This window comes from Cavia porcellus, unplaced genomic scaffold (assembly GCF_034190915.1).
Source record: "Cavia porcellus strain 051 isolate PalLab524CR breed Dunkin Hartley unplaced genomic scaffold, mCavPor4.1 scaffold_29, whole genome shotgun sequence".
Classification (NCBI taxonomy): Eukaryota; Metazoa; Chordata; class Mammalia; order Rodentia; family Caviidae; genus Cavia; species Cavia porcellus.
This window is the reverse complement of record NW_026947512.1, coordinates 43,712,528-43,737,466: the sequence shown is the minus strand read 5'-3', so window position 1 is coordinate 43,737,466 and position 24,939 is coordinate 43,712,528. Positions and strand designations below refer to the sequence as shown.

At 38.8% G+C, this 24,939-nt stretch overlaps 1 protein-coding gene across 1 annotated transcript in view; it reads right to left on the bottom strand.

Moving 5' to 3' along the window:
* Kcnu1 (potassium calcium-activated channel subfamily U member 1) overlaps nt 1–24,939 on the bottom strand; it is a 135,672-nt gene that overhangs the window by 60,213 nt on the left and 50,520 nt on the right. Inside the window, 2 exon segments of the mRNA XM_013144677.2 lie at nt 22,425–22,522; nt 22,649–22,738. Of these exon segments, the coding sequence (XP_013000131.2) occupies nt 22,425–22,522; nt 22,649–22,738 (188 nt within the window).

Genomic DNA, 24,939 nt, shown 5'->3' with positions numbered 1-24,939 from the left:
ACTGTTAACATTTGAGCGGTGCTTACTCCATGCTAAGAACATCCCTGGAGGTCTTACATTCATTCCCCTCACTGACCCTATACAACTGGTATCATTTACTTTACAGGTGAGGGATCTGAACCATAGGACAGTAATAGCCACGGTCAGATTGCATGAAAATCCAGTTGAGATCCACCCAGCCTGACCCACTTCTGGGACAGCAATAGGACCTGGTGGCTTTTCCCTTTAGTGCCCTCTCTGAACCCTAATAGTTAACACATCCCAGCACGCAGTGGGCCTTAGGGAGGAGTTATTCTAGATTTACAGAAGAAGCCCTTCTGGATAGCTCCTAAAATTATGCTTCTCCTTTGCTTGATGCCTAAAATTCCTCACTTAATGCTTCATTCCTTAGCTGAACTCCCTGGTTCATAAAGAAAGTTAGCTAGCTGTAGAAGAATTAAGATGTTATGTTTTCTGTCTTTGCAAACTTTTGACTGTTCCGGTAGTAGATGCTGACAGAGCAATTATATAAGTGGGATCTGAGCCCCTAAGAAAGATGATAATGAGGTATCACACAGAGGCAAATAACATGGAACAAAGTCCAAGGAATTTATCTACTTTACATTTTTCTTCTCCTAAAAACTATGCATGTCCTGTCTCTAGTCCTTGAAAAGATTTTACTTAGAAGCAGTGACTAAGCTTCCTATAAATGTCACCCTGTCTTGTCAAGTTGGTCTCCTCAATGACCCTACCTGACAAGGTCCCATCCCTTCCTTTCAGGAGCCAGTAGCTGGGATGAAGAAAGAAGGCATGCAAATACTAGCATTTTGTGCAAATAAATCTGTACACTCAGTGAACGATCATTCATCCCACCGTAATTTTCACTCCCATGTTGTCTGAGCTGCTTCCGCGTCTCACCCACTCAGCCACATCAGTGGAAATTTCCATACTCAAATTTCCTAGGAGAATTTGAATCCATTTTTCTTAAGACCTGTCCACAGATTCGCAGAGAGGTTTAAGAAGTGCTTTTGTCCCTTCTGTATTACAGCTTGTTACACTGCTGGGTCGGGGGAGAGAAGAGTGGCTGAGGAGCTGTGTTGTGTTTCCTACAGTACAGCGCTGATGCTTTTATGAAACCTGACACTATTTTGTTTGTCATTTCAAGAAATAACAATAAGCTATTATTTGTTAGTCTGGAGAATTAATGTAGTCTATGTACATTCTGTAAGTTACTGCTGTGTATTTTGTTTGGGTCGTGGCACTTTGCATCTCAGAAATCTGATGTTTGTCTGGATATAAAATAAGAATGAGAAAAGTAGTAATGGAATCTAAAAAAAAAAAAAAACACCTTATTCTTTCCCAAGCTTTGTTTATTCTCTGCCACCCACATTCTCCTGCCTTTGGAACTCAGATCCATCATGATTAAAAATATTATTTCTACATACATGTGTTTCAAACTTTACCCCGTACTACTGTGTACTTATGTCCATGTATGGACCCATTTTTTTGTCTGTTTCTTTTGGTCTTGATATTAAGACTTATTGAAGGTACTTATTAAACTTTATGGCAGACACACTTTTGATAATGATTCTAGTGGGCTCAGGATAAACACTTCAGTTAAAATGAGGAAAGTATCTCTAGAGGTCCTAGAAGGTCAGATGCAACACTAAAAGAGCAGAAGCAGAAGGGCTACTTGGACACTTGGCAAGAGAAACTGCAGATGAAATGCATGGTAACCCAGTGCCTGTGGATTTCTAGAAGGGGACTTGAAACACTACAGTAGAGGCACAGTCAGTAAGCACCTAGAATGACAGAATTGAAAAACGCTTTGACTGAGCTGTGTGATGCTTACATAGAAAAGCCTATGCTTGTAGAAGAAAAGTGGTTTCGCATCTTTACTATGAAAAAAGGAAATAAAGTAATGGCTCAAATAATCTGTATGTTCGGTTTCTGTAGAAAGCTTAGACGTGAGTGGGAAATGAAGAAGAGTCCTGTGCGACGCCTTATCCTTTCCTGGCCCAGGTCTATCACAAACTGCTTGGAAATGCTTGTCTCTCTGCTTCACTGGTCGGATATTTTCAATATTTACTTGAATTTATAAACTATTTTTAAAAGAATGTATGATTTAGAGTGGTTATGGTGTTGTTGGTCAACCACAACATAAAATGAAGTACTTATACCTAAATCTTTTCTATTATCTAATTAAAATTAGTTTTATCAGAGAAGTGAATTTTGAGAGAGGAGAGGCACAGGATAGGAAATAGTTGACCAAAAATAAAATGTGCAGAATTCTCCTTAGCTTATTCAAAGTAGTGTGATCACACACAGTAAAGAAATGGAAAAGCTAAAACAAGGGGTCCCAGGAGTGCCGAGCTGTTTTTCACAGAATTTTGCACGAGTCAAATTTCGTCTTCCTGAAAGGAAGTAAGGAAAACCTACTTTCTCTTTCTTATGTCATATGAACCCTTGATTTAAGGCTAGAGCCTTCTACTGAATAGAGATAGTATTTAGTTACTCATTCATCAAACATACATATTTAACTTCCATCTATTAAATAGTCTTCTGTGGACCTGTCTGAGAGCCTAACTGCTATTTATAACCACGCTTAGTCTGTGAGAAAAGACAGAAATCAAGGGCACAATGAGATGGTCTGTAACTTGTGTGTAAATTAGAGTGGTTTGTAGTTCTCTAAGAATAGAAGCCAGCAGCTTCTAAACTGATTGGAAAACCCACCAGTGGCCAAAAGATTTCTTCTTTAATAGCATTGAGTCTGTTGTCAGCAAAACTATAAATAACATTCTGGTTTGGGGTTGTGAGTGCAATTCAAAAATGATCATAAGTAGTACACACCATACATTTTACATTTTTTCCAATAATTCCTACTTGTCTCTATTAAGCCATCTGGTCTACTGTATGATTATTGCTATCAAAGATGTATGTTTGCTAATTTGGTATCAGGAGTTATTCTTACCCTAGAAATCAAACCACCAGAAATTCATCCTCCAATGGCACTTATCTACTGAAGTGTACACAGCAGTCCTCCCTTATCCATGCAGCATGGGTACAAATTCCCAGTGGATGTGTGGAAATACAGATTATACGGGGTCTTACATACACTAGGCTCGTTTTCTCTCTATGTACATACCTGTGATAAAAGTTTAATTGATAAATTAGGCAGAGGAAGAGATCGAAAACAATGATAAACAGAACAATTTTAACAATATGCCAAAGTAAGTTATCTGAAGTTTATGAACTTATTTATGGAATTTTTCATTGAGTATCTGAGAATTGTGGGTAACTATGGTTAATCATAAAAGATAAAAGAATCAGTTTGAAAGATGACCTGACTTCTGGACTTCCTTGGGGGTTTTCAAAGTATATTGAGAGATCCTCAGCCAGCTCTAAGTCAGATAACAAAGTGCGCAGATGGCCAGTGCCCTGGTCAAATCCCTGCCTAGATATCTACTTTAAATCATTTCCTTGTTTATCATACACAATCACAGAACTGAAAACAGTGAGGAAAATACCAGTAAGTTGAGTTAGTTCGCTTTAAAAATAATGGAGGGCTCCAAGGAAATTGAATGACTAAAATTACATCTAAGAAGTTTTCATGGCCCCTGGTTGTTCATGGCTAGCCAGTCCTTCATTACCATAGGGAAAACATGGCAAAGAATTCATGAAATCAGACACGATTGGACCACTTTCTGTGTTATCACATATGTTGTCTTCATTTCCCCAAAACAACTTTCAAATTTGAATCATGTTTTTGTAACAAATTTGCATTAACATAAACATAATGTACACAGACACACACACGCACAAGACCAATAGCCAAGAATGTGTTCTTGAGAAGTGTGAGGCGTCACTTCTCACAACACTTTAGCAAAGCTGAGTGTCTGGAGCATGGGACGCACATTACTCCATGCCTTGATGTGTTGTGCCACTCACAGGAGCTCAGGCTTCCGATATCTCTCAGCTCCCCAAACCCTGCTTCCCACAGGAGGCTTTCCGGGAAAAGTTCTCCAACACCAGCCTCTGCCTCTCTCAACTTTTGCCACATCTATCAAAGGAGCACTTGAACAAATGCTGCTTTATTCCCTGTCACGTGTTTTATAGGGAATCATCTTGTTTATTGGACTCAACTGCATACAGGCTGAAATGTGATTTCCATATCTACAAAAGTATCTGGCTCCGTGCTTACGTAGAACAGAGGACACACAATAAATACCTACGTATCACGTATTTTTAAAGGGAAAGCTGTGCAAATCCCAATGCTAGTTGGTATTTAGTTGTCGGAAATAGCAAAGCTGACTCTGAATTGAGATTCGTTACAACCTTTCCTTCAATCAATTCTTAGTCCTTTCTCACAAAATATGTCATCTAATTTCAACAATCTGGAAGGGAAGACAAGGCAGGGCAGAAGGTATTAAGCCCGAGACTTCGGCAGTCCTTTTCAGAAGTCTGACTGTGAAGCGCCTCAGACTTTGATGTCCACCTACAGTAACCTCTGCTAGCTGGACCCACAGATCCAGAATTCTCAGTTAAACAGACGCATGCTTCTTCATAGGTTAAATGAAACAGGTGAAGACTCATTTCAACATCCACTGTCTTGGAAAGCTCTAAACTTACCTCGATTTCCTTCAATATCCTTTTCACTCAATATCCTTTCTAGGATATAAAAACTGATTATTGAAATAATAAGGGGTATCTAAAGAGTATTTACTAATATCCACACTTCAGTGTCCGACAGCCACCATCCTACTATGTGTGCTTATGAGTTCTGTTTTAAATTCCACACATAAAAAGATCGGCCTTGTCTTTCTCTCACTTGCATAACAACTCCTTGTTCCTTTACTTTGTTGCAAATGGCAGGATTTCCTTCTTTTTGAGGAGTGAATAATAGTCCTTCTTATGCGTGTGGGTTGGCTTCACACTTTGTTTTTTCATCTTTTGATGGCCACTGAGGTTAATTCTGTATCTCAACTACTGTGAATAATGTTGCAATGAGTGTGAAAGTTTAGGACTGTCTTTGAAGTATGGGTTTAATTTCCTCTAGATAAATGCACAGAAATGAGACTGTGCTGTATCATATGTATTCTGTTTTTAATTTTTTCAAAAAACTTCCACACTGTTACGCACAATGACTGTATCAGTTGAGCCTTTTAAATACTTAAAAATCATTACAAAAAAATTAAAAAGTATTCATTGAGTTATGTAACACTAAAGCATAATGGTTATGCTTTATATGTATTATTTTCCTTTAGACAATCACAATTATCATTCATTAAGGATTTTACCAGTATGTTATACCCACTTCCCTGAAATATTACCAATGTATTACAGTTATTTTGAAGTGACAGAATGTACAGACTGACCTTTTATTTAAAAATCAGCTAACAAAACTAGGAGGTCACCTTCCATTTCCAAGTTGACTTTTGGTTAGCAGAACTGTTAATACTAAAGAGATGTGGAGAAAACAGAACACGGGAGGGAGGATTTGTTAACCCTAATTTTCAGATGCAAAAACCTAGGTAATCTCAACATCAATGTATTGGAAAAAGAGGGTGCATTAACCCTAGAGAAGCCATGTGAGAGTGACTAAAGCTTGGCCCTAACCTTGATTTCTAGCGAGCCTGAGGGTGAGCTGAAAGAAACTTGGGTTGCTTAAATTTCAGTTATAGTGGGTACAGATGATCCGAACAGCAGCTGGTGAGACAAGGCATATTTGTGTAACTTAATTGTATGAGACTAGAGAGGAATTCATTTTGGTAAGGATTAGTTCCATTGGTCTTGGTCTCTATAGGAGCTTATAAAGCAGGTATTCTGGTTTAAGTGACGATTTTTATTGCTGAACGATTCTCAGAAAATCATAGGGCCTCAGGCTTCTCTGAGGCTCTTACCTGATGGCAAAGCTTGAGTAGCTTAAAGGGCTTTCTTCTCCACTCGTAAGAGAATCCTCATTTTCTTCATCAGACAATTCCACTTTGCTCTGCCTGGACATTATCTCTGGCCCTGCAATAGCACAGCACCATTAATGGGAAGGCATGGAATCTCTTCACAGGGGAGTCTGGAAAAACTGCTGGGGGCTCAGATGCTTCCAGTCTCTTGATTAGCAAGGGGTTGGGAGTCTTCAGCTATGGATTAATCTAAGAGGATGAGGTGCAACAAACTTTGACATCCTTCAACAAGATAGAGCGAGAGGACTTAAGATCCACATGGCACATGGAAATGAATATCTACTGAGTTGCATCTGCACCTTGCTAACCCATCTCCTTTCGGACTTAGTGAAGACAGCAGCCTCTGAGGAGCCCTCCTGCTACACGTGTGGCCTGGAGCCACCACGACACACACAGGAAGCAGCACTGCAGGAGACTCGGCTCCCTTCTGTAAACACTGATCAGCTTGCAACTTGTTTTCCTCGATGTCACCAGTTTATACTTTAACTTTCCTGCAAGAATGTCTTTATCGTTAACTGTAGATTTTGAAGCATTTCTTCCTTACGGGAAATATATATCAAAACACTGAGGAATTGCTAAAACTTGAAAGAATACAAAAATGCATAACTTTATCCTTTGCAAAATGAGGGTACTAGAATGACTTTGAAAAGTGATTAGAAGATAGATGGAAGAACATTTCAAATTTGTGGATGGAATGAGGAATATGAAACTGTTTTAAGAAGGGAAAAAAGAGTTCCCTGGAAGCTGTTCCTCCTTTCTGCATGCATATGTTGGTGTTCAGTCTTGTCATTCACTTCCTGAAACTCTGATTCAATCCAAGCACACGTTTCCAGCTTAGGAAGCCAATGTCAGTCAGTAAGAATTGGCATAACGTTGTAATAAAAATCACATGCTGAAAAAATGTTTCAGGATTTTAATGTTTCTCGTCCACTCTTTAAAGATCTTCATTGCCTGAAATGCCTGCTTGCCACAATCTGAAGGGTGAATGAACAGAGCTAGAGAGCAGCAGGCGCCGGGGAGGTAGACAAAGCCAGAGTGTCATCACCTCCACTCCTCTGTCCCTGCTCACCCCGTGGATAAACAAGGTACGACCCTTTCTGCTGGTCTTAGCTATCATTTCTATGCTCAGACCAGTCACTATGGGGGTAAACCTTTAAACCCACGTAACAGCTCATTTTGAACAATGGCTGACAGAGACACAGAGGAATCTTGATATCATAATTCTTTTGATATAATTCTTTTTCCGACCATTCTAATCCATCAAAAATCCCAACTGTTTCACAACACAGTGCTGGAAGAAGAGCATCCTTTAGACAAGAGACTCTCTGGCTTAAGTGGTAGCGATTGCACCACCCAGGTGAGCTCCTTCCCTACCTGTGATCTTCAGAACATTCACTGACAGAGGTAGGCAGGGGCTTCAGCTCAACTGATGTTTCCTTATTCCCTAGCTAAATTTTTTCCAGGAAAGAGTGGGTTAGCAAGGCGAGATCTGAAGTAAAAACCTCACAAAATGCTAGTAATGTTACCAACTGTCTCTAAGCCTGGCCAGGTTAGAGCAAGGGGTAGAATCTGACTCCCAGGATGTAACAGACAACATGCCCAAACTGGCCTTGGAACAATAGAACTATTGGAAGTCTCTAGCCCATAGTATGGACCAGCTATTTAAAAAAAAAGTGTGTGTGTGTTTGGTGTGTGTGTGTGGGGGGGGAGTTTGAATGGATAAGGTAAGTACTTGTGTTAATCTCTCAAAGTTTTTCACTGATGCTTTGAATTTCCCCTTGTGTCATTCTTAAATAGTCCTCTGAAAATACATCAATAATTTTTGTAGTTTTGGTAGTTTTCCTAACATGGAAATATGTGCAGACTTGGTGGGGATTGGCAAAGTTTCTAGCTAGGTGTTGACTGACTGATGGTCACAGTTACACTGGCTCAAATGATCGCTTTCCACTCCTTCTAACTATAAATTCAATCATTCAAAAAGATGGCTAACAGGGCAGATGCATAAGTTGCAACAGTGTATTGTGACCCTTACCGTGATTGCAATATTGCTTTGAAGCCTTGAGGGAAAAAGAATAAACAGGAGGACAAAATCCTTGCCTTAAAATGATAGATAAGCATCTGGATTGACTCAGATTTCATTCTTAGTTTTATTAATCTCTATTTATATCTCTCAGATCTGTCCATCATCTTTCTGTAGCTAATAGTGTACAAATAATTATTTTCTCATATTTTAGGTCAGAAAATTTGGAATGGACTTTTACTTAACACTTTAGGTAGCTTTTTAATATCTTGCCATAGCTTACTATAACTTCCTAATGGATAACCTGAAGATTTCTAAATAAAGCATTAGACATTGAAAAGAGCTTGTATCTGAGAACCGTGACTGTGTGAAAGAAAAATCCTTTTGTACATGGTCAGAGTTTTGAGTATCTCTTATTTTTAAGAAATGATTTTTTAAAATGCAACAGAAAACATTTCCTTCCCTGGCATACATACTGGGACTCCATGATAAGACGTGCCTCAGATATGATTTCCATATGGGGAGAAATAATTCTACCTTTTCTACACCCTCAAGAGATCTTATCAGTCCAAACAAATGAAAATAATGCGTATTTCTCTTAGTTAAGCCCGAATCTGCTCCAATTTGCTAAATAGTTAAGTCATCACAATTATTTACAAATGTAGTAATTTACCAGTCACTATGGTATACCTAAAAATGACATCACAGAATCTGAATAAGAGTCACAACTTTTAGGAGTTTAAAAAGCAGCAATGCTACAAACCAAGCCAAAAAATACAGGACACATTCACCTACTTATTACACACACACACACACACACACACACACACACACACACACGTGTGCATGAAGGTCGATCAAAAAACATAGCTCAAATAAAACAAAATTATCACAGTGAAAATTGCATTGCTATTAACCCCCCTAAAAATACCCCTTCCTGACCTCAGATGCACGTATCTCATACTGGCTGCTTTCTAAGCAATTTTGGAAGTTCTTTCCTGTGTCTTTGGAGGTTTGAGAAAGCACACAGTGAAGACTGCTGCTGCTTTCGTCCAGTAAGAGCAGGCTTCTTATATGCCTTACATCTACTTTATTCACAAGACCTGGCGCTGTGGGACTTCTGGCTTTTCCCTAATGTTACAAAGGCAATGGCTTTGAACTGACTCAGGACACTGGGGCAACCACAAAGGCTCAAGTACAGATATTAAGAAAAGAAGATTTTTTGGGACTAGGAATTTAGCTCAGCGGCATAAGCGCCTGCCTTGCAAGCAGGCGGGTCGAGAGTTCGATCCCTGGTACCGATAAAAAGGAAAAAGACAAAAAAAAAAAAAAAAAAAAAGAGGATTTTGAAACTGCCTCAGAGAGAGGGAAAAACAGTGGAATACGGGTGGCTGAAGCAAGAGGAAGCATTTTGAAGGGATTAATGGTAATGTGTCTTTTACTGTAATGATTTCTAAATCTAAACTTTCACCATAATTTGTGATCATCCCTAATATGTGTGCACCTATCCATTTATGATTCAAATATCATGGAAATTATTGCAGGAATGAGAAATGGCATGGGTTGGTAAGACACCAGATCCAGGGAAATCCAGTGGGAACTGCTGTGGTCATCAGGATAAGGATAAAACTGTACCATTGGAAGAATACGCTGTTGCTGTCACACCTAAGAGCATAGATATTTATCTATAGTCTTTGTGGACTTGTTACCAAGCTGTATATTGGACATCAGTGGAGTTATAGTCCTTGATTCCTGCTGTAGAGAATCACAGGAATCCTCTGGGGGTGTCTATACCTGTTCCCACCTTACAGGACGGGTGAGGCTTTTCAGGCGAACCAAGCTGAAGCCTGGACTGGAGGATTCATCAAGGTAGTTACTCTTCAGTCCTCTAGGTCTGGCATTCTCCTCCGTAGGGGACAGGGTGAGGTGATTCTTTTTTTTTTTTTTTCTTTCTTTCTTTTTCCTTTTTATTGGTATCGGGGATCGAACTCACAATTGCCTGCTTGCAAGGCAGGCGCTTATGCCACTGAGCTAAATTCCCAGCCCTGGCGAGGTGATTCCTAAAGAGGCTAATTTTTAGTTTGTATACTTATGTAAAAAAGTGAATTAGGGTCAAGCTAAAAAAACTGTAAAGTAAGATAAGTCTAGAAATATATCCAACAGTTTAGCTGCGTACTGAAGCCATTTCTTATCAATTTTTTTTCTTTTCCTAATTTCTTTCGGGCCTTCTCTTTAGTTTCCTGTTTGTACTTATGCCTTCCTCTAGGTTTGACTCCTTCCCAACAGAAAATCAGCATTTTAATAAAGACTCTAAAACATTTCTCAGGGAAAGAGCATGAGAAGCATTTAGATACACCTTTCCTAGGGTCATTTCCAAATCGTCCCTTCCCTCTCCCCCATCACATACAGAGATCGTCTCTGCATTGCTGAGGACCAACATTCTGAAGTCTTGGACATTAGAAACCGCAGTCATGGAATAGCAGGCAGTGAATACCCAGTGGGGCTGGGAAAGCACCTGCCCAATAACTTAGCTAATTCATTAAGCAAAAGGGCTGAAAAACAATTAGTCCCGCTACCTGGAGACTAGCTTAATGGTGCTTCTGCTCTGAACCTAAAATACACCAGGGCATGCGTAGAAATAAGCACAATCTGCTAAGAATGTTGTTTCCTCCCATTTCAATTTTATCTGTCTTTCATTCAAGATCATTTGCATGTTCTTTATATATTAATATTTACACTTAGCTCTCTAAGATACGTAATACTGTGGACACTTCAAAGAAATATGAAGGACATTGAGGATTTAAGTAATGACTGTTATACAGCTGAGAGCTGGCCTGTTTGGAATCCATGCTCCATGTCTCTAGTGTGACATTATTAATTGAAATGTAACACCATTAGTGTGGCTCTAGTTTAGAAAACTGAAAATCATCAAAGTAACAGGTATTAGAATTCGTAGAATATCGTAATAGGAAAGGGTTGCAGAGATAGTGACAGCATTATTATTTTTATTTTGAGATGATCACACTGAGACCCCAAAAGGGAACACATCTTTCTTAAACCACAGCTGACCACCGGTGGAATGGCTGTGGCTGTGGTTACAATCCAGTCCTCTGACTTCTCACAGAGTGTGCTAAGGAAGGAGACATTGGCAGGAGCAAGAAAAGCTAACGAGCTCAGTGAAGAGACAAATATTTGAAGGGAGCAGACTGTGAATATCTTTCATTGGCTTTTAAAACCATGAAATATTCCACCTGAAATTTGTCCGAATCCACACTCAGCACGTTTTTTTTTTTTGTTTGTTTGTTTGTTTTGTCATTTATTGGAAAGTTCTGAAGTCCTGTTTGAAAGTGAGTTGTCATGAATGCCAATTCAATGATACTTTTAAATATATAGGATCAAGTGGCCTCTTTCTGAAATGATACCCTTTTGGGCACTTTAGGGCTAGAATCTGATTTCCAGATTTGGATTCACGCTTGGGTCCACCCTGGAGGCGCAGGGTCTTGGTCATTGCATGGTGCTGTGCTGCCATCGCCTGGCAAATTGCAGTAAAGACAGCTGATGGTCGGCTGTGGAGTGGCCAGATTTCCTCTGGGCTTGGGATAGGCTTGGTAGTCTTGGTGACAGAAGGTCAACATGTACAGGAAAAAATGATTCTATCATGAAAAGAAGGAAAGATTCTAAGGAGTGTGATGACTACAGCAAAGCCAAGAAGTTGGATTCTGAAGTCCTACTAATTTATTCCAGGAACACTATCAAATACATGTCCTAGAAGTTGGCAAAATTTGGCGTATTTACAAATATAAGGGCAGAGCTGACTTTTATAGAGAAATCACTCTACCTTTATAGCTGAGGAACTCTCTGCTTTAAAATGTTTGTTTTTGTAATACAGCAGAAAAGGGGATGAGTACTCATTTCCTAGGAAATTTTTGTTTTACACATGACAGATGGCAATCTATCTATGTCTTTGTATCATAATTCATTTGCAAAGTAGTTTGCACAATGAAACCATGCTGTTTTCATATGATACAGTGGCATCTGCTGTCACTGTATTTTTTTTTCTTATTGATGCTTTTTTCTAATTGGAGTTTCCTTCTATTTAACTAATCAATTGCCTCAAGAAAAATTCACTTTTCCTTCTTTTGGAATACTGGAGATTGAACTAAGGGCCTTTGCAATGAGCTGCATCCCCAGGATTTTTGTTGGTTTTATTTTTTGTTACAGAGTCTCCTGAAGTCACTAAGTTGCCCAGGCTGGACTCAAACTTGCAATCTTTCTGGATCAGCTTCCCAAAAGGCTGGGATTACAAGTATTTGCCACTGTGCCCTACGAGAAAGATTTCTGTTTTATAGGATGCCAGAAAAGTTAATGTTTAACTTTGATTTCCAAAATAGGCTCTTAAAACCCATTTAAGAAAAAAAAATTTTTTAGATTCAAGCATTCACTTGAGACAAACAGTTGATATAGTGATTTGGGGATATAACAGAAGTTTCTTGGTATGCCTGAAATGCTGTTAGAGTTTTAGAGGAAATTGAAAAAAATAGAGGAAATAAAAATAGGTGCCATGGGTTCCATGGGGTTTGTGTATCTCCTGAAGATCCACGTGTTGGAGACTTGCTTTTTAACTTGAACCCAAATGATTTTAAATACCATTCCTGCAAAGGGCCCAATTTTAACTGAGTAACAGCAATATAAGCCTCAGAGGACTTTCAAGAGGTAGGGCCCCTTGGAAGATAATTAGGTCAATGTGGAGTATTATTCTAGGGAAAGATTAATGTAGCTCTCATGGGACCCTGAGCCATTTCCACGAGAACCATTTGTCCTAAAAAGGGCAAATCTGACCCTAAATCCCTATGGCTTCTGGTGTCACCATGGGATGTATCCTCAATGTTCTCACTGTTTTGAGGTCTCCTGCCATGAGCTCCTTATCCTCAGATAGGGCTACTTGACTTGGGCTTTCAGACTCTGAAGCTGGAAGCTAAACAGACCTGTTATCTTTATAAAATACCCAGCTGTGAGTGTTTCCTCATAGCAGCAACAGCAAATAGAACCTTTGATTCCATAGGAAGAATGGTAACACAAGAATCCTACAAACCTGCCCCTTAGTGAAGCTGTCAAAAGTGGTAAAGATTATTCAAGCACACACAGAGATGTTTAAATCATCCTGCGGACAGATGGCAAGTGAATAAACATTGACTCAAGAAACTATTGCAAATCTTAGTTCGAGCAGCAAGTGCCTAACTGAATCTTTTCCTCCAAACCAAACAGAATCTGCGCTCTGCACATGTGGGCTCCAAGGTACAAGGCTCTTCTCCCTGCAGCCCTCAGAAGACTGTGATGTGTGCTGTGAAAGGCAGGGCAGAGCCAAACTCAAGGTGCGTATGGCTGCGGGCCACAGTGAGGCTCTGTCCTGGCCTCTCAGTGCTGGCAGAGGCAAAGATGCCCCTCACTCCAGGTCACTCCTGAAGTCCCACAGCAGGAGAGGCAAACAAAGGCCACTGTTGGGAGGAGACACCTGTGCAGCACCCTGGTCACACAGCAAGTGTGCCATTTCAAAGGAGGAGTCCACTGTCTCCAACATTCCTCCTCCTGCTCCCCAGCAGAGGCTCAGAGGCCCTGCCCAGGGGCTAGAAGAATAAGGAGCTTTGAAGCTTTGTCCAGGAGACTTGACTGTATCTGGAGCTCACTGTGGAGAAGTTCAAGTCCAAGGGTGCTCCTTGACAGCAATGGTGATTTTGACGCTAAACAATTACCTGGAGACTGGCAGCTCCAGGGGAGCAACGAGGAAAAACATAGGTCATAGTTTACCATAGTGAACCAAGAGACGAGGCAGCTAATAAATGCTAAGTGCTGTCTTGAGGTCAGAATAAAGTGTAAAGACTGGTCATCAAAGCTACTCTGCAGAGGTGCCCAAATTCTAGAGGATGCTGGTATGGAACACCACATAGATCAGAAAACTGTCAAAAAGAATAAAGTAATCAGCAGTAAATTCATGGAGCCAAATGTAGACAGGTTAGGGAAGAGACAGTTATAAAGAACCCCACTAAAACACCTGTGCTGTGGATCTGTGCAGTAAGCTGCAACTGATGACTGACATCAGAGACTCGACGCCGCAGGAAAATAGGTATCAATGAGCTAGCTTGGCTGAAACACTTATCAAGCTGGCCATGATAACAGGCCCTGGTCTCCTGAGTCGGTGCAAAATTCTATTTATCTAAAATATCCAGTTTTTAGTCACAAAATGTAAGGAACATACAAAGAAACTGGTGAGTACGACCCAATTAGGGAGTAGGCACAGCAAATTGCATAGGCAGGAGTCTAGCATCAGACTTTGCAGACAAGTCTGTTCCAAATGTGTCCAAGGAACTGAAGACAGCCATGACTGAAGAAGAGAGACGTGATGAGAACGCCTCTTGTAGTGAAAGCATCAGTAAAAACCGAATGGAAATTCTGTCATTGAAAATGCACTAACTGAAGTTTATTATGTACCATACAAATGGATGGGTTGTGTAATATCTCACAAAATTTATGTCTACTTGGAATCTAAGAATCTGACTGCTATGGGCTGAACTGCACGTGCTTCACCCATACCTCATCATCACATTTTGAAGCCTTATCTGTAATGTGACTTATTTGGAGACAGTCTTACTGACATAATTCAGGCTGTGCTCTGATCTCATAGGATTAGTGGTCTCTTAAGAAGAGGAAGAGAGACCACCACACTCATTTCCTGTTTCTCTGCCATATGCAGGGACACGAGAGGGCTTCTACAGGGACCAAATTCACTGCCATCTTGATGCTCACCTCCCCTACTCCAGAACTATGAGAAAATAAATTTACATTGTTCAGACTATCAGGCTCATGGGGTTTTGTTGGGTAAATCCAAGTTGACCAATGCTATAGCATAAAAATATTGTTTTTGTGTGTTATGATTGATACATTGTGTCAACTTGCGAAGTTTGGAAGTTTAAATGAGACACTCAGAAAGGAGCTGGGGTTCATATTTTGTAAATATCCTCATCCTGTGCAAGAGGAAGACACTGAGATTTTGTGAGGGCTCTCCGTCCTGGAGAGAGTGACAGGGGCCTGTATACAGTATAAGGGAGGAAAAGAGGCTTGTTCTCCCCCCTTTTTTTGTCCTGGCTGCTGCCTAGAAATGTTGTCCCTGTGCGGTACCACCTTGCCTTGAAGCCAGCTGATTATGGACTGAAACCTCCACAAACTGTGAGCTAAGTAAACCTTTCCTTTCTTCATTTTGAGCATTGGGTATTTTGTCTCAGCAATGAGGAAAAAGTAATCAACACATTGTGTAATTAGTCAAGGATCTCCAGATGAAAACATTTTGATGAACTGTGACTCTTATGGGAAGAGGAAAAATATACAGAGATGGAGTAGTTTCAGGAGGAGAGATTGGCGTTATAATATGCTGCCCCCACTCAAAACACTAGAGGCTGGGAAGAAGTTGGGGAAGATGTCACTGTGGACTCCACAAGTGCGGCACTGGGAGTATACCAATTTTGGGTTCTGTACTCAAGACTAGGAGAGAATAATTTCTTGTTGATTTGAATCCCTCATATTTAGTAGTTTTCTATGATAGGAAGTGAATCAAAGAACATGTGGTAGGCAGACAAATGGTCTACTAACCCTGCCAAAAATTGATATCTATGTTTTAAACCTTAAGATCTGTAAATACGTTGTTATGTGAAAAGGAGGATGCAAGGTTGCAGATGGCCCTAAAAGTTGCTTATTAGCAGACAGATAAGATAAAAAGATTTTCTTGCATTATTCAAATTGGCCCATGTAATCACATTAGTTCTTTGAATATGGATCAGGGAGCAAAAAATCAGAGTCAGAGAAGGAGATGTGTTGGTGGGACCAGTGCAAAAGTGATGATATATGAAAAAGTTTCAGTAGCCATTGTTGCTGTCAGGGTGGAAGGGTCCACGAGCTAAGGAATGTAGGTAGCTCCTATAAGCCACAGAGTGTGAGAAAGTGAAATTTCCCTAATGTCTTCCAGACAGAAACAGATCTTTGCTGACTTCTACAGAGTGGGATCCATTACAGTATGAATTATTAGCTGGGAAATATCCATTGTTTTAAGCCACTGAATAGGAAGCAATTTGTTATGGCAGCAATTATAAAGTACTTTGGGGCTGAGCAGTCGATTTAAACTAAAAGAGTGAAACAGTAGGAAAGGCAGAGAAAGAGAGAGAGAATTACATAATTTAAAAGCAGAGAAAAAGTATTAGGAAAAATGAACAGTTTCATAAAAACATGTAGTATGACTTAATGTATCCTGTACATACAGCTGGAAGATGAGTAAGAAGAGAAATAAAGAAGCAAACCACTAATGAAACCAGTAATCTGTTTGTATTACTTCGCCCATGGCTCCCCCAACAGATTACTACCAGCTCACTTATTAAAAGCAACAGGTATCTATTCTTTATGATTATGGAGATGAGTAATCTGAATGTTTTCAATGCCCTGAGATGGAAGTGTTGGTGAGGTTGCTTCCCCTCCTGAAGTCCTAGGGCAGAATCCATTTCTTTGCCTTTTGTTCTTCTGTAGCCTGCTTAGATTCTCCGGCCAAGTGGCCCTTCTATTTCCAGAAAAGTGATGTGACATTTTCTCTGTCTGAACTGTTTCCCATCACAAGGCCCTTTTCTTTTCTGAGTGTAGTTAAATCTCCCTCCATCTTTCTATTATAAGGACCCTTGTTAGTACATCTAGGTCCTACCTGGATACTGCAAGGTAATTTCTTTATCTGAAGATCCTTATTTTAAACACACCTATAAAATTCTTACTGTCATATATGGTTACATTCAAAAACCATAAGATGTCTTCAGAGGCCTGTATTTAATCAACCAGCCATCATCTCAGGCCATGTGATGTTGAAATAGTTGATAATATTCCCTGGAGAGATTTTTAGCACTAGGTAAACCCAAATAAATTAGAAAGAAAAGACCTGTTTGTGTCTATTCACTCAAGGAACCAACAGATGAGTCAAAGAATGAATCTTTGTAGCCAAGGATTTGAAGGGACTCTGCCCAGTTTAGATTCTCAAGACCACCCATGAAGAATAGTGTAAATAATAAATAATAGTGTGGGACTAGTATAAATGTCAGTAGTGTGATTCTCATTGTATTTACTAAGATAAATACCAAATTAAGACTTTTTTTTTTGTCTTCTTTTTTTATCAGTACCAGGGATCGAACTCAGGACTGCCTGCTTGCAAGGCAGGCGCTTATGCTGCTGAGCTAAATCTCCAGCCCCCTAACACATTTTTTAGATCAATGAAAACTTAGTTTGTTGCCAGAAAAATAGTCCTACAATGCATACTAATGGGAGCTCCTGATGTGGAAATGAAAGAACATTAAATAGTATCTCAAATCTAACATCCATTTTAATTTAAAATGAAGAGCATTGATAAAAGAATATTTATGCAGGTAAATATATAGTTTATAAGTCCTTTTCCTATCTTATTTAAAAATCAGTGTATAAAGCAATATTTATAGATCAGTGTGCATGAAAGGTAGATAGATAGATAGATAGATAGATGGATAGATAGATAGATAGAATTGTGACAATAGTAGCCATGAGGGAGAAATTAAACTATGTAAGAACAAAATTGCTGTATATTATGGAAATTAATTTGGCACTAATGCAAGCTACATTGTTATGAACTATGATGTTAATGTTAAATTGGACTCCTAATGCCAAGAAAAAAACTTAAAAAATCTACTACAAGAAATGCCAAGGAATTAAAAAAAAGTATAGTAGAGTTATTTAACACAAAAGTTACAAAAATGATTTAAGGAAAACAGATGACATATAGAAAACAAGGAGCAAAATAATAGAAAAAATACTGTTTTGTCAGGAAATATTTCAAATGGAGATGGATTAAACTCTGCATTTTCAGAACAGTGAAAAAATGGGCTAGCCATATGCTACACATAGTAGACGCAAAGACACTGAAAGGTTGAAAGAAAAATGATGAAAACAGATTTTCTGGGCAAAGGGTAACTAAAACAGAGCTGTTATGGTTATATTAATTATACACAAAACAGACTTTCAAACAAAAATTTTCATTGAGAACAAAAACTTCTTAAATAATGAAATGGGCAAATATCCCAAGGAGACATATGAAGGTATCAATATTTCACTTTCAGTAGTACATAGAACAGCTAGAAAGATTAGAAAGGAAACAAAAACATGAACAAACCAGACTTAATGCTCTTCTAAAGACACTCTGCCAATCAGCAGAAAAATTCATAGTCTTTTCAAGTGTGTATTCACAATTCTTCAGGATAGATCATGTATGAAGCTATAGAATAAGCCTCACTAAACAACAACTACAGAACCAAATGAAATGGAATAAGAAAGGCAAAAGTTAGAAAAAATCATAAGCACTTGGAAATAGGATGATATTTGTTTAAGTAATCAATGGATTAAAAAAAAGAAACTATGAAGAAAACATGAAATAGGTTTGTATGAATGAAAATAAAAACACAGCATGTCAAAATTATGGTGTGCCTCACAAGAATACTTTGAGAAATATTTGTAAATAAAAATAACCATCTTTCTGAAAAGAAAAAAGATCTGAAATCAGTGATTTTATTTAACATTTCACCTTAGGACTCTAAAGAAAGAAGTACAAGTCAACCCAAATCAAGGATCAGGAAGGACATAATGGAAGTTCAGGTGGAAATTAATTAAAGAAAACCAGTAGAGTAAAATTAATGTTAACATTAACAAACAAAAGCTGTCCTTTTGAAAAGATCAACAAAATTAACATTCTAACAAAAGTAGCTATACAAAAAGAGGGTCATTCACACTACTAAAATCAGAGATGAAAAAGATAATGTTATTACTGATCTGTTAAAAAATAAAAAGTAATACAAGACAATATTTAATACTTACCAAACTTTGTGGACACATTTGATAGCATAGAATAAATTTAAAAATTCCTAGAAGACAAAACCACCCAAACAGTTTCAAGAAGAAATAGTAAATCTAAATAACTTATCACAAGTAAAGATGTTGAATAATACTCAAAAAGTAAAGTTAGGCTCAAATTGCTTCACAGGTAAAATTCTAACTGATATTTAAAGAAAAATTACCACTGAACTTTCACAAATTGTTGCAAAAAATGAAAAGGAAGGGATGCTTCCCATCTCATCCTATAGGGTCAGTTTAACTCTGAGGACAAAAACAATGACATCACGAGAAATGGAAGCACAAACCAACATTTCTATTGAATACAGATACAAAATTCCTCACTCGAGTGCTACCAAACCAAATCTAGCCATGTATGAACGTGACCTTATAGCATGGCAACTGGGACTTATCTTAGGAATGCAAGGTTGGTGTCGATTAATGTAACACTGTATCAACAAAGTAAAAGACAAAAACCAGTTATCATCTCAACAAGAAATAAAAGGACAAAAATCTGAAAGAGAGAGACAGAGACAGAGATAGAGACAGAGAGAGACAGAGAGAAAATGAAAACAGAAACAAACAAACAAAAGCTTCAACAGTCTTTAGGAATAGAGAACTTCCTCAGCCAGATAAAAGGCACCCATGAAAAAGCCCACAGCTAACGTTCCAGCTGCAGATACACAATGGAGCGCTTTCTCTTCAAGGTCAGGAATAAAATATGAATGCAACGCATGCCAGTTCTACTCAACATTGTTCTGCAGGTTCTGCCGAGAAAATTAGACAAGAAATTAAATGGAAATCAATAATAAATATTTTTTCAGACTATAAAATCAACATATAGGCTGAGGTAGGAAGATTACAAGTTTGAGCCCAGCCTGGGAAAGTTCCTGATGTGGCAAGACTCTCTCAAAATAAAATCTAAAAAAGGCTGGAGATATGGCTCAGTGAAAAGACACTCACTCCTCCGTTCCACCAAAAAGACTAGTGTGCAAAAATGCATGTATGTATATGATGAACAGTGAGCCATCTGGAAATAAAACTAAGAAAAATTCTTACTGATTAGTATAACGGAAGCAAAATAAAATCTGTAATCTGAGGAAAGGACAATATTGTTGAATGAAAGAAATTACAAACAAAAATAAAGATGATATGTTTGTAAACTAGATAACTTCATATAGGTAAGTCATCAATAGTTTCAAATTTAACCTATAGACTCAAAACAATCACAGTCAAAATCCCAGCTGACTTCCTTACATAAAATGGCACAATGATATAAAGACCATCTATGACAGACTCAGTAATAAAAAGACAGTACCCCATTTAAAATAGGATCCAAAGAGATTGTTCCTCAAATATAACTGGCCAATAAGATATTCATGAAAATATGTGCAACATCTTTAGCATTTAGGGAAATTCAGATCAAAATAACAATCGCACATCACTCTAAAACTATTAGGAAGACTATTACTGAAAAATAACACAAAAACAGAAATTAAAAAGTGTTGATGTGACTGTGGAGAAACTGGAACCTCTGTGCACTGCTGGTAGGAATGTGAAATGGTGTGATGTTGTAGGAACCTGGATGGTGGTGCTTCAGAAATTAAAACAGAATTAACATCTGACTTAACAATCCCACTTCTAGAATGTACACAGAAAAAGTGAAAGCAAGAACTTTAATATATATTTCTATGTCACGGTCCATGGCACCATTATACACTATGTATTAATTGTGGAAATAATCTTAATTCCTCCTCCAGTAACAGAATAATGGATAAAAAAAGAGGAAATCATCTATATAGTGGAATATTAGACAGCCTTTATATGATACAGCATGGCTGAAGGAATAAGCCACCCACAAAAGCCTAAATATGCAGAATTATTCCGTTTTCCTGAAATAATTGAATAGTTAAATCTACAAAACAAAATCTAGACTAGTGGTCCTCAGGAGTGTGGGTGTAGGAGAGAAAAAATGGAAAATGCTTGCTCATGGGTGTGGAGGACTTTCTTTTTTCAAATGAGAAAAATGTTCTAAAATTGATCATTTGTGATAGTTGTACAACTCTCTCCATGTTAAAGTTCACTGAATTGTACATTTTAAATAGATATGATGGGCAAGGAATTGAGTTCAGTGGCTCAAGCACTTGCCTGGTAAGTGCAAAGTTATGAGTTTGATTCCTGGCACAACAACAACAACAAAAAATGGATATGGTATTTCTATGATAATATTCAAATTTTATCTCAATTAATTTGCTATTATAAAAAGACAAAGCCTGAGTCCCCCAAAAGGACCCAGTCCTCACCACTGCATATATTTCAGGTCAGGGAGGGATGGCTAGAAAAGATAGCCCTACAATGATATCTTGGAGGTGAGCATGGGGAATATAGAGCAAAGCTTCACTTTCTTTGGATCCCAGCTGTTCAGGAGAGTGTGTGCTCGCAATGCTAACCTGTACCGAAGAGGAGCATGGCAGCCTGGTTATGTGAGCGTGGTGAAATGAGGAAGGGCATCCGAGGCTGTCAGCCAAGTGTACACAGGGAGAATTGCACATGATAGAGGGTCTAGAGTAAGACAAGGGATGCAAAGACGGGCACACTGAAGAGCAGGGTTTTCAGATTGCAAAAATAAAGGCTATGACAGGGATGATGGGTTCTATTACCAACCGATAGAAGGTGACTCAGTATCAGAAGGAAGTGATTGATTTGTTGTTGATGTGGGAGTTGCAGAGTGTGACAGTCTCAGACCAAAGAGAAGGAGAAGCCTCTTGGTATTGGTGAGAAGCGGATGTCCATTGTGAAAACAACTGTACACTGCAAAGGTTTACTTTTAGATTTAAACAGCATTCAGGGCATAAGGAGGAGAGACTGCGAATCTTAGAAATGAGAGTGCTCCTTATGGGAAATGCACATTTTCAATTGATTAAATTTAAACTGTGAAGCACTGGGGTTTTGCCCTAAGAATGTGAATGTATCTGGAAGAGACTAACTTTTAAAACTAGGAGGGACAGATGTTTCCTAAACACTTGAGGTTATTTTTTATTTTCCAGCACTGAAGTGGAAGGGTCATTCCTAAGGCTTTGTGTTCAGTGATAGACGATGGACAGTTACACGGCCTCATCATTATGCTGAAAGAATAAACTCTAAATTGCTGACCTCCCACTAAGGAATGGAATATGGAGGAATGGTCAGAAAGTGATGTGCTTATGACCCACAAAGCAGCTGGATCAGGCTATCTTTTCAGGCTGGAAGTCATCATGCCTAGGATGGAATCTGCCAATGTCACTAACAGGGGTACTGAGATTTTGGACAGCATTGCTGAACATTTCAGCCCATTCAGCTGGCCTAGAAGGAAGTTGAATTAAGTACGCATTAGAATTCACTCTGAGGGACTGACTTTCAGGTCGTGGGTACACAGTAGGGAAACATATGGTTCATCCTGCTCAAGTACGAATGGACATTGTCCTTTAAAGGGATGAAACCTACTTCTTTGGTCCTGGCCAGACAGTAAGAGGCTGAACTATGTCAAGTGTAATTACCTGTGAAGTGCTGATGGTTACTATTTTTGCAGTCACATTTTTCAATTAGCTCGGGATCCTGCACGTCGCCATGACAATTGAAACAGTAAAAGCGGGCTCTGGACAATGAAAGCAAACCGAGAATGACTTACCTGAGGCTTTACACTAGATGCTGACACAGTATGCCTCCCATTAAGTTGTATTTGCTTTAGTGCTTTCCCTCCATAAAGCAATAAAAAAGTTACCTCTGGACTTCTATTGGAGATTCCGCAATAAAGAACCCTAATGTATTCTTATGCAGCTTCACTTGTGAAGGTGGATTTAGTATCAGATCACTGGAAACAGAAAATAAAAATACAGTCAATTTTCCCTCCGATATCTGTGGCAAAGCTACCAAGTTATTAGGATTCAATCTCCTTCCAGTGTTAACAGTGGAAAACATGAATCTTTTACTCTAATTCTTTATTCGATTGCTGTTAAATAAGTTGATGGGAGTCAGGCAAACAACGGGATTGTTATCTGAGCTGCCTTCACAGCTGAGCTGAAGGGAAGCTCCCCCTAGGACTGTATCATGAATCCAAGATGGTTCAAGTAACGCAAACACGTGTCACCTTGCTATCAAATGCCAACTAGGCCAACACCACACAGCTGCCGGTCTTACAGTCGTGATGGTGGTGTTCATCCTCAGGATGCTTGCCTTCGAAGTAAACTATAGCCAATCAACCAACTGTATTCAGAGTTTCTTTTTATTTACTTATAGAGGTTTTGAAAGTGTACATTTATTTTGACTTCACTATTGTGTACTTAGATTGCAAAGTTTAGAAAGCAAGAACTATATGAATTATTTCTTCTGTTTTTAACTTTTTTTTTTTTTTTTTTTTTTTTTTTACCGGTACCAAGGATTGAACTCATGACCGCCTGCTTGCAAGGCAGATGCTTATGCCACTGAGCTAAATCCCCGGCCCCCTATATGAATTATTTCTATTTCTTTCTTTCTTTTCTTTTCTTTTCTTTCTTTCTTTCTTTTTTTTTTTTTTTTTTTTGGTACTGGGAATCAAACTCAACCTTGCACTTGCCAATCAGGTGCTGTGCCGCTGAGCTATATACCTGGCTATTTCTATTTGTACATTACTTGAACATTTAAACCTTCTGTTCTCATATGGCTTACATATTTTATATCTAATAAATTTCTATATATGCCGCTCTTGACTCATCATGGCTGTTTTGAGTTACCTAAACTTTTCCCTGCTTCTCAGGATGTCTTCTCCTTATTTTTCTTTTCAATTCACACCTCTAGCCTAGTGAGGATTCCTCTTGCTTCTTTTTTGCAAGATGAAAGCACTCCTTTCATCCTTGAAAATTCACAGTGGAATGATGTCACATCTTTGTTTTTACTTACTTTGCTGTTAGGATAGTCCTGAGTAAGTTGCAAAAATACAAAAGAGCTTACATGTGCACAAAAAACCCTCCTAAGACTTTTGACAAGGGCTGAATGCGGTTTGCTAGCTATGTCCAGTAGATGTTTCTTGGACACCATGCAATACATGCATCTTCTCAGCACAGAATTACACAGGAATTAGAGGTATGGTTGGATTTGACCACAGAAGAGAAAGAATATAGATTCGTGTTTCCTTGAGTATCACGGGTTGATCTTCACTACCTAGTGAGCATACACATGTGACTTAAGTGTCTCCTTTTTTCTATGTAGATCTGAACTCAAATTGAATACAGAGCACTTGTGAGAAGAGGTGGAATTCTTGCTTGCACCCCCATCATGAACCACAGCTATTTGCTCTATTTAAAGAATGTTTGCTACTGGAACACACCCATTACCTTTTGTGAGTAGGGTCAAAATCAGCATCATCTCTCATCAGACAAAATATTATTTCCCATGACAACCCCTTATGATTGTGCAGGGCTTTCACAAATCTTAGAGATTACTCATGTGTATCAATTAGCAGAGAAAACAGAAAGTGTGAAAAGATAATTTTCCCCCCATCTTTCAGTACCCTGGCCTGAGGCTTAGCCACTGAGACTTCTGGTGTTCCCACTACTAGCAGTGGCCCCGGGAGATTTATCACAGCATGGTGACTAGAGCCACCATCCCCAGAGTCAGATTGCGTTCAGGCCCTGGCTTTGCAATTGGCAGTTGTGTGAGCTTGGAAAATGATTTAACCTTGCAGAGCCTTAACTCCCTACTTCATGAAATGAGACTAATAATTGTGCCCATGCCTCAGTGTTTTAAGGACTGAAGAGTCAATAGACCTAAAGTGCCTACAGCAATGTGGGTCGTGAGCTGGCACTCAAGTGGGAAAATGCTGCTGATACCTTTCTAAAATCACATTGTAATTGCTTTGATTCACCTAACTTTTCAGCAAGAACGTTGAACCTGTGTTGGAGTGGGTCACTCTCTTTGGCAGTAGATGTGTGCTGGGTATAAACAGCACCAGGGCTTCTTCCAACTATTTAGGAATTAGCTGGCTGGTACATATTCACACTTCTGGTTATGCTGTATTAACAGTTATCTCAATACAGT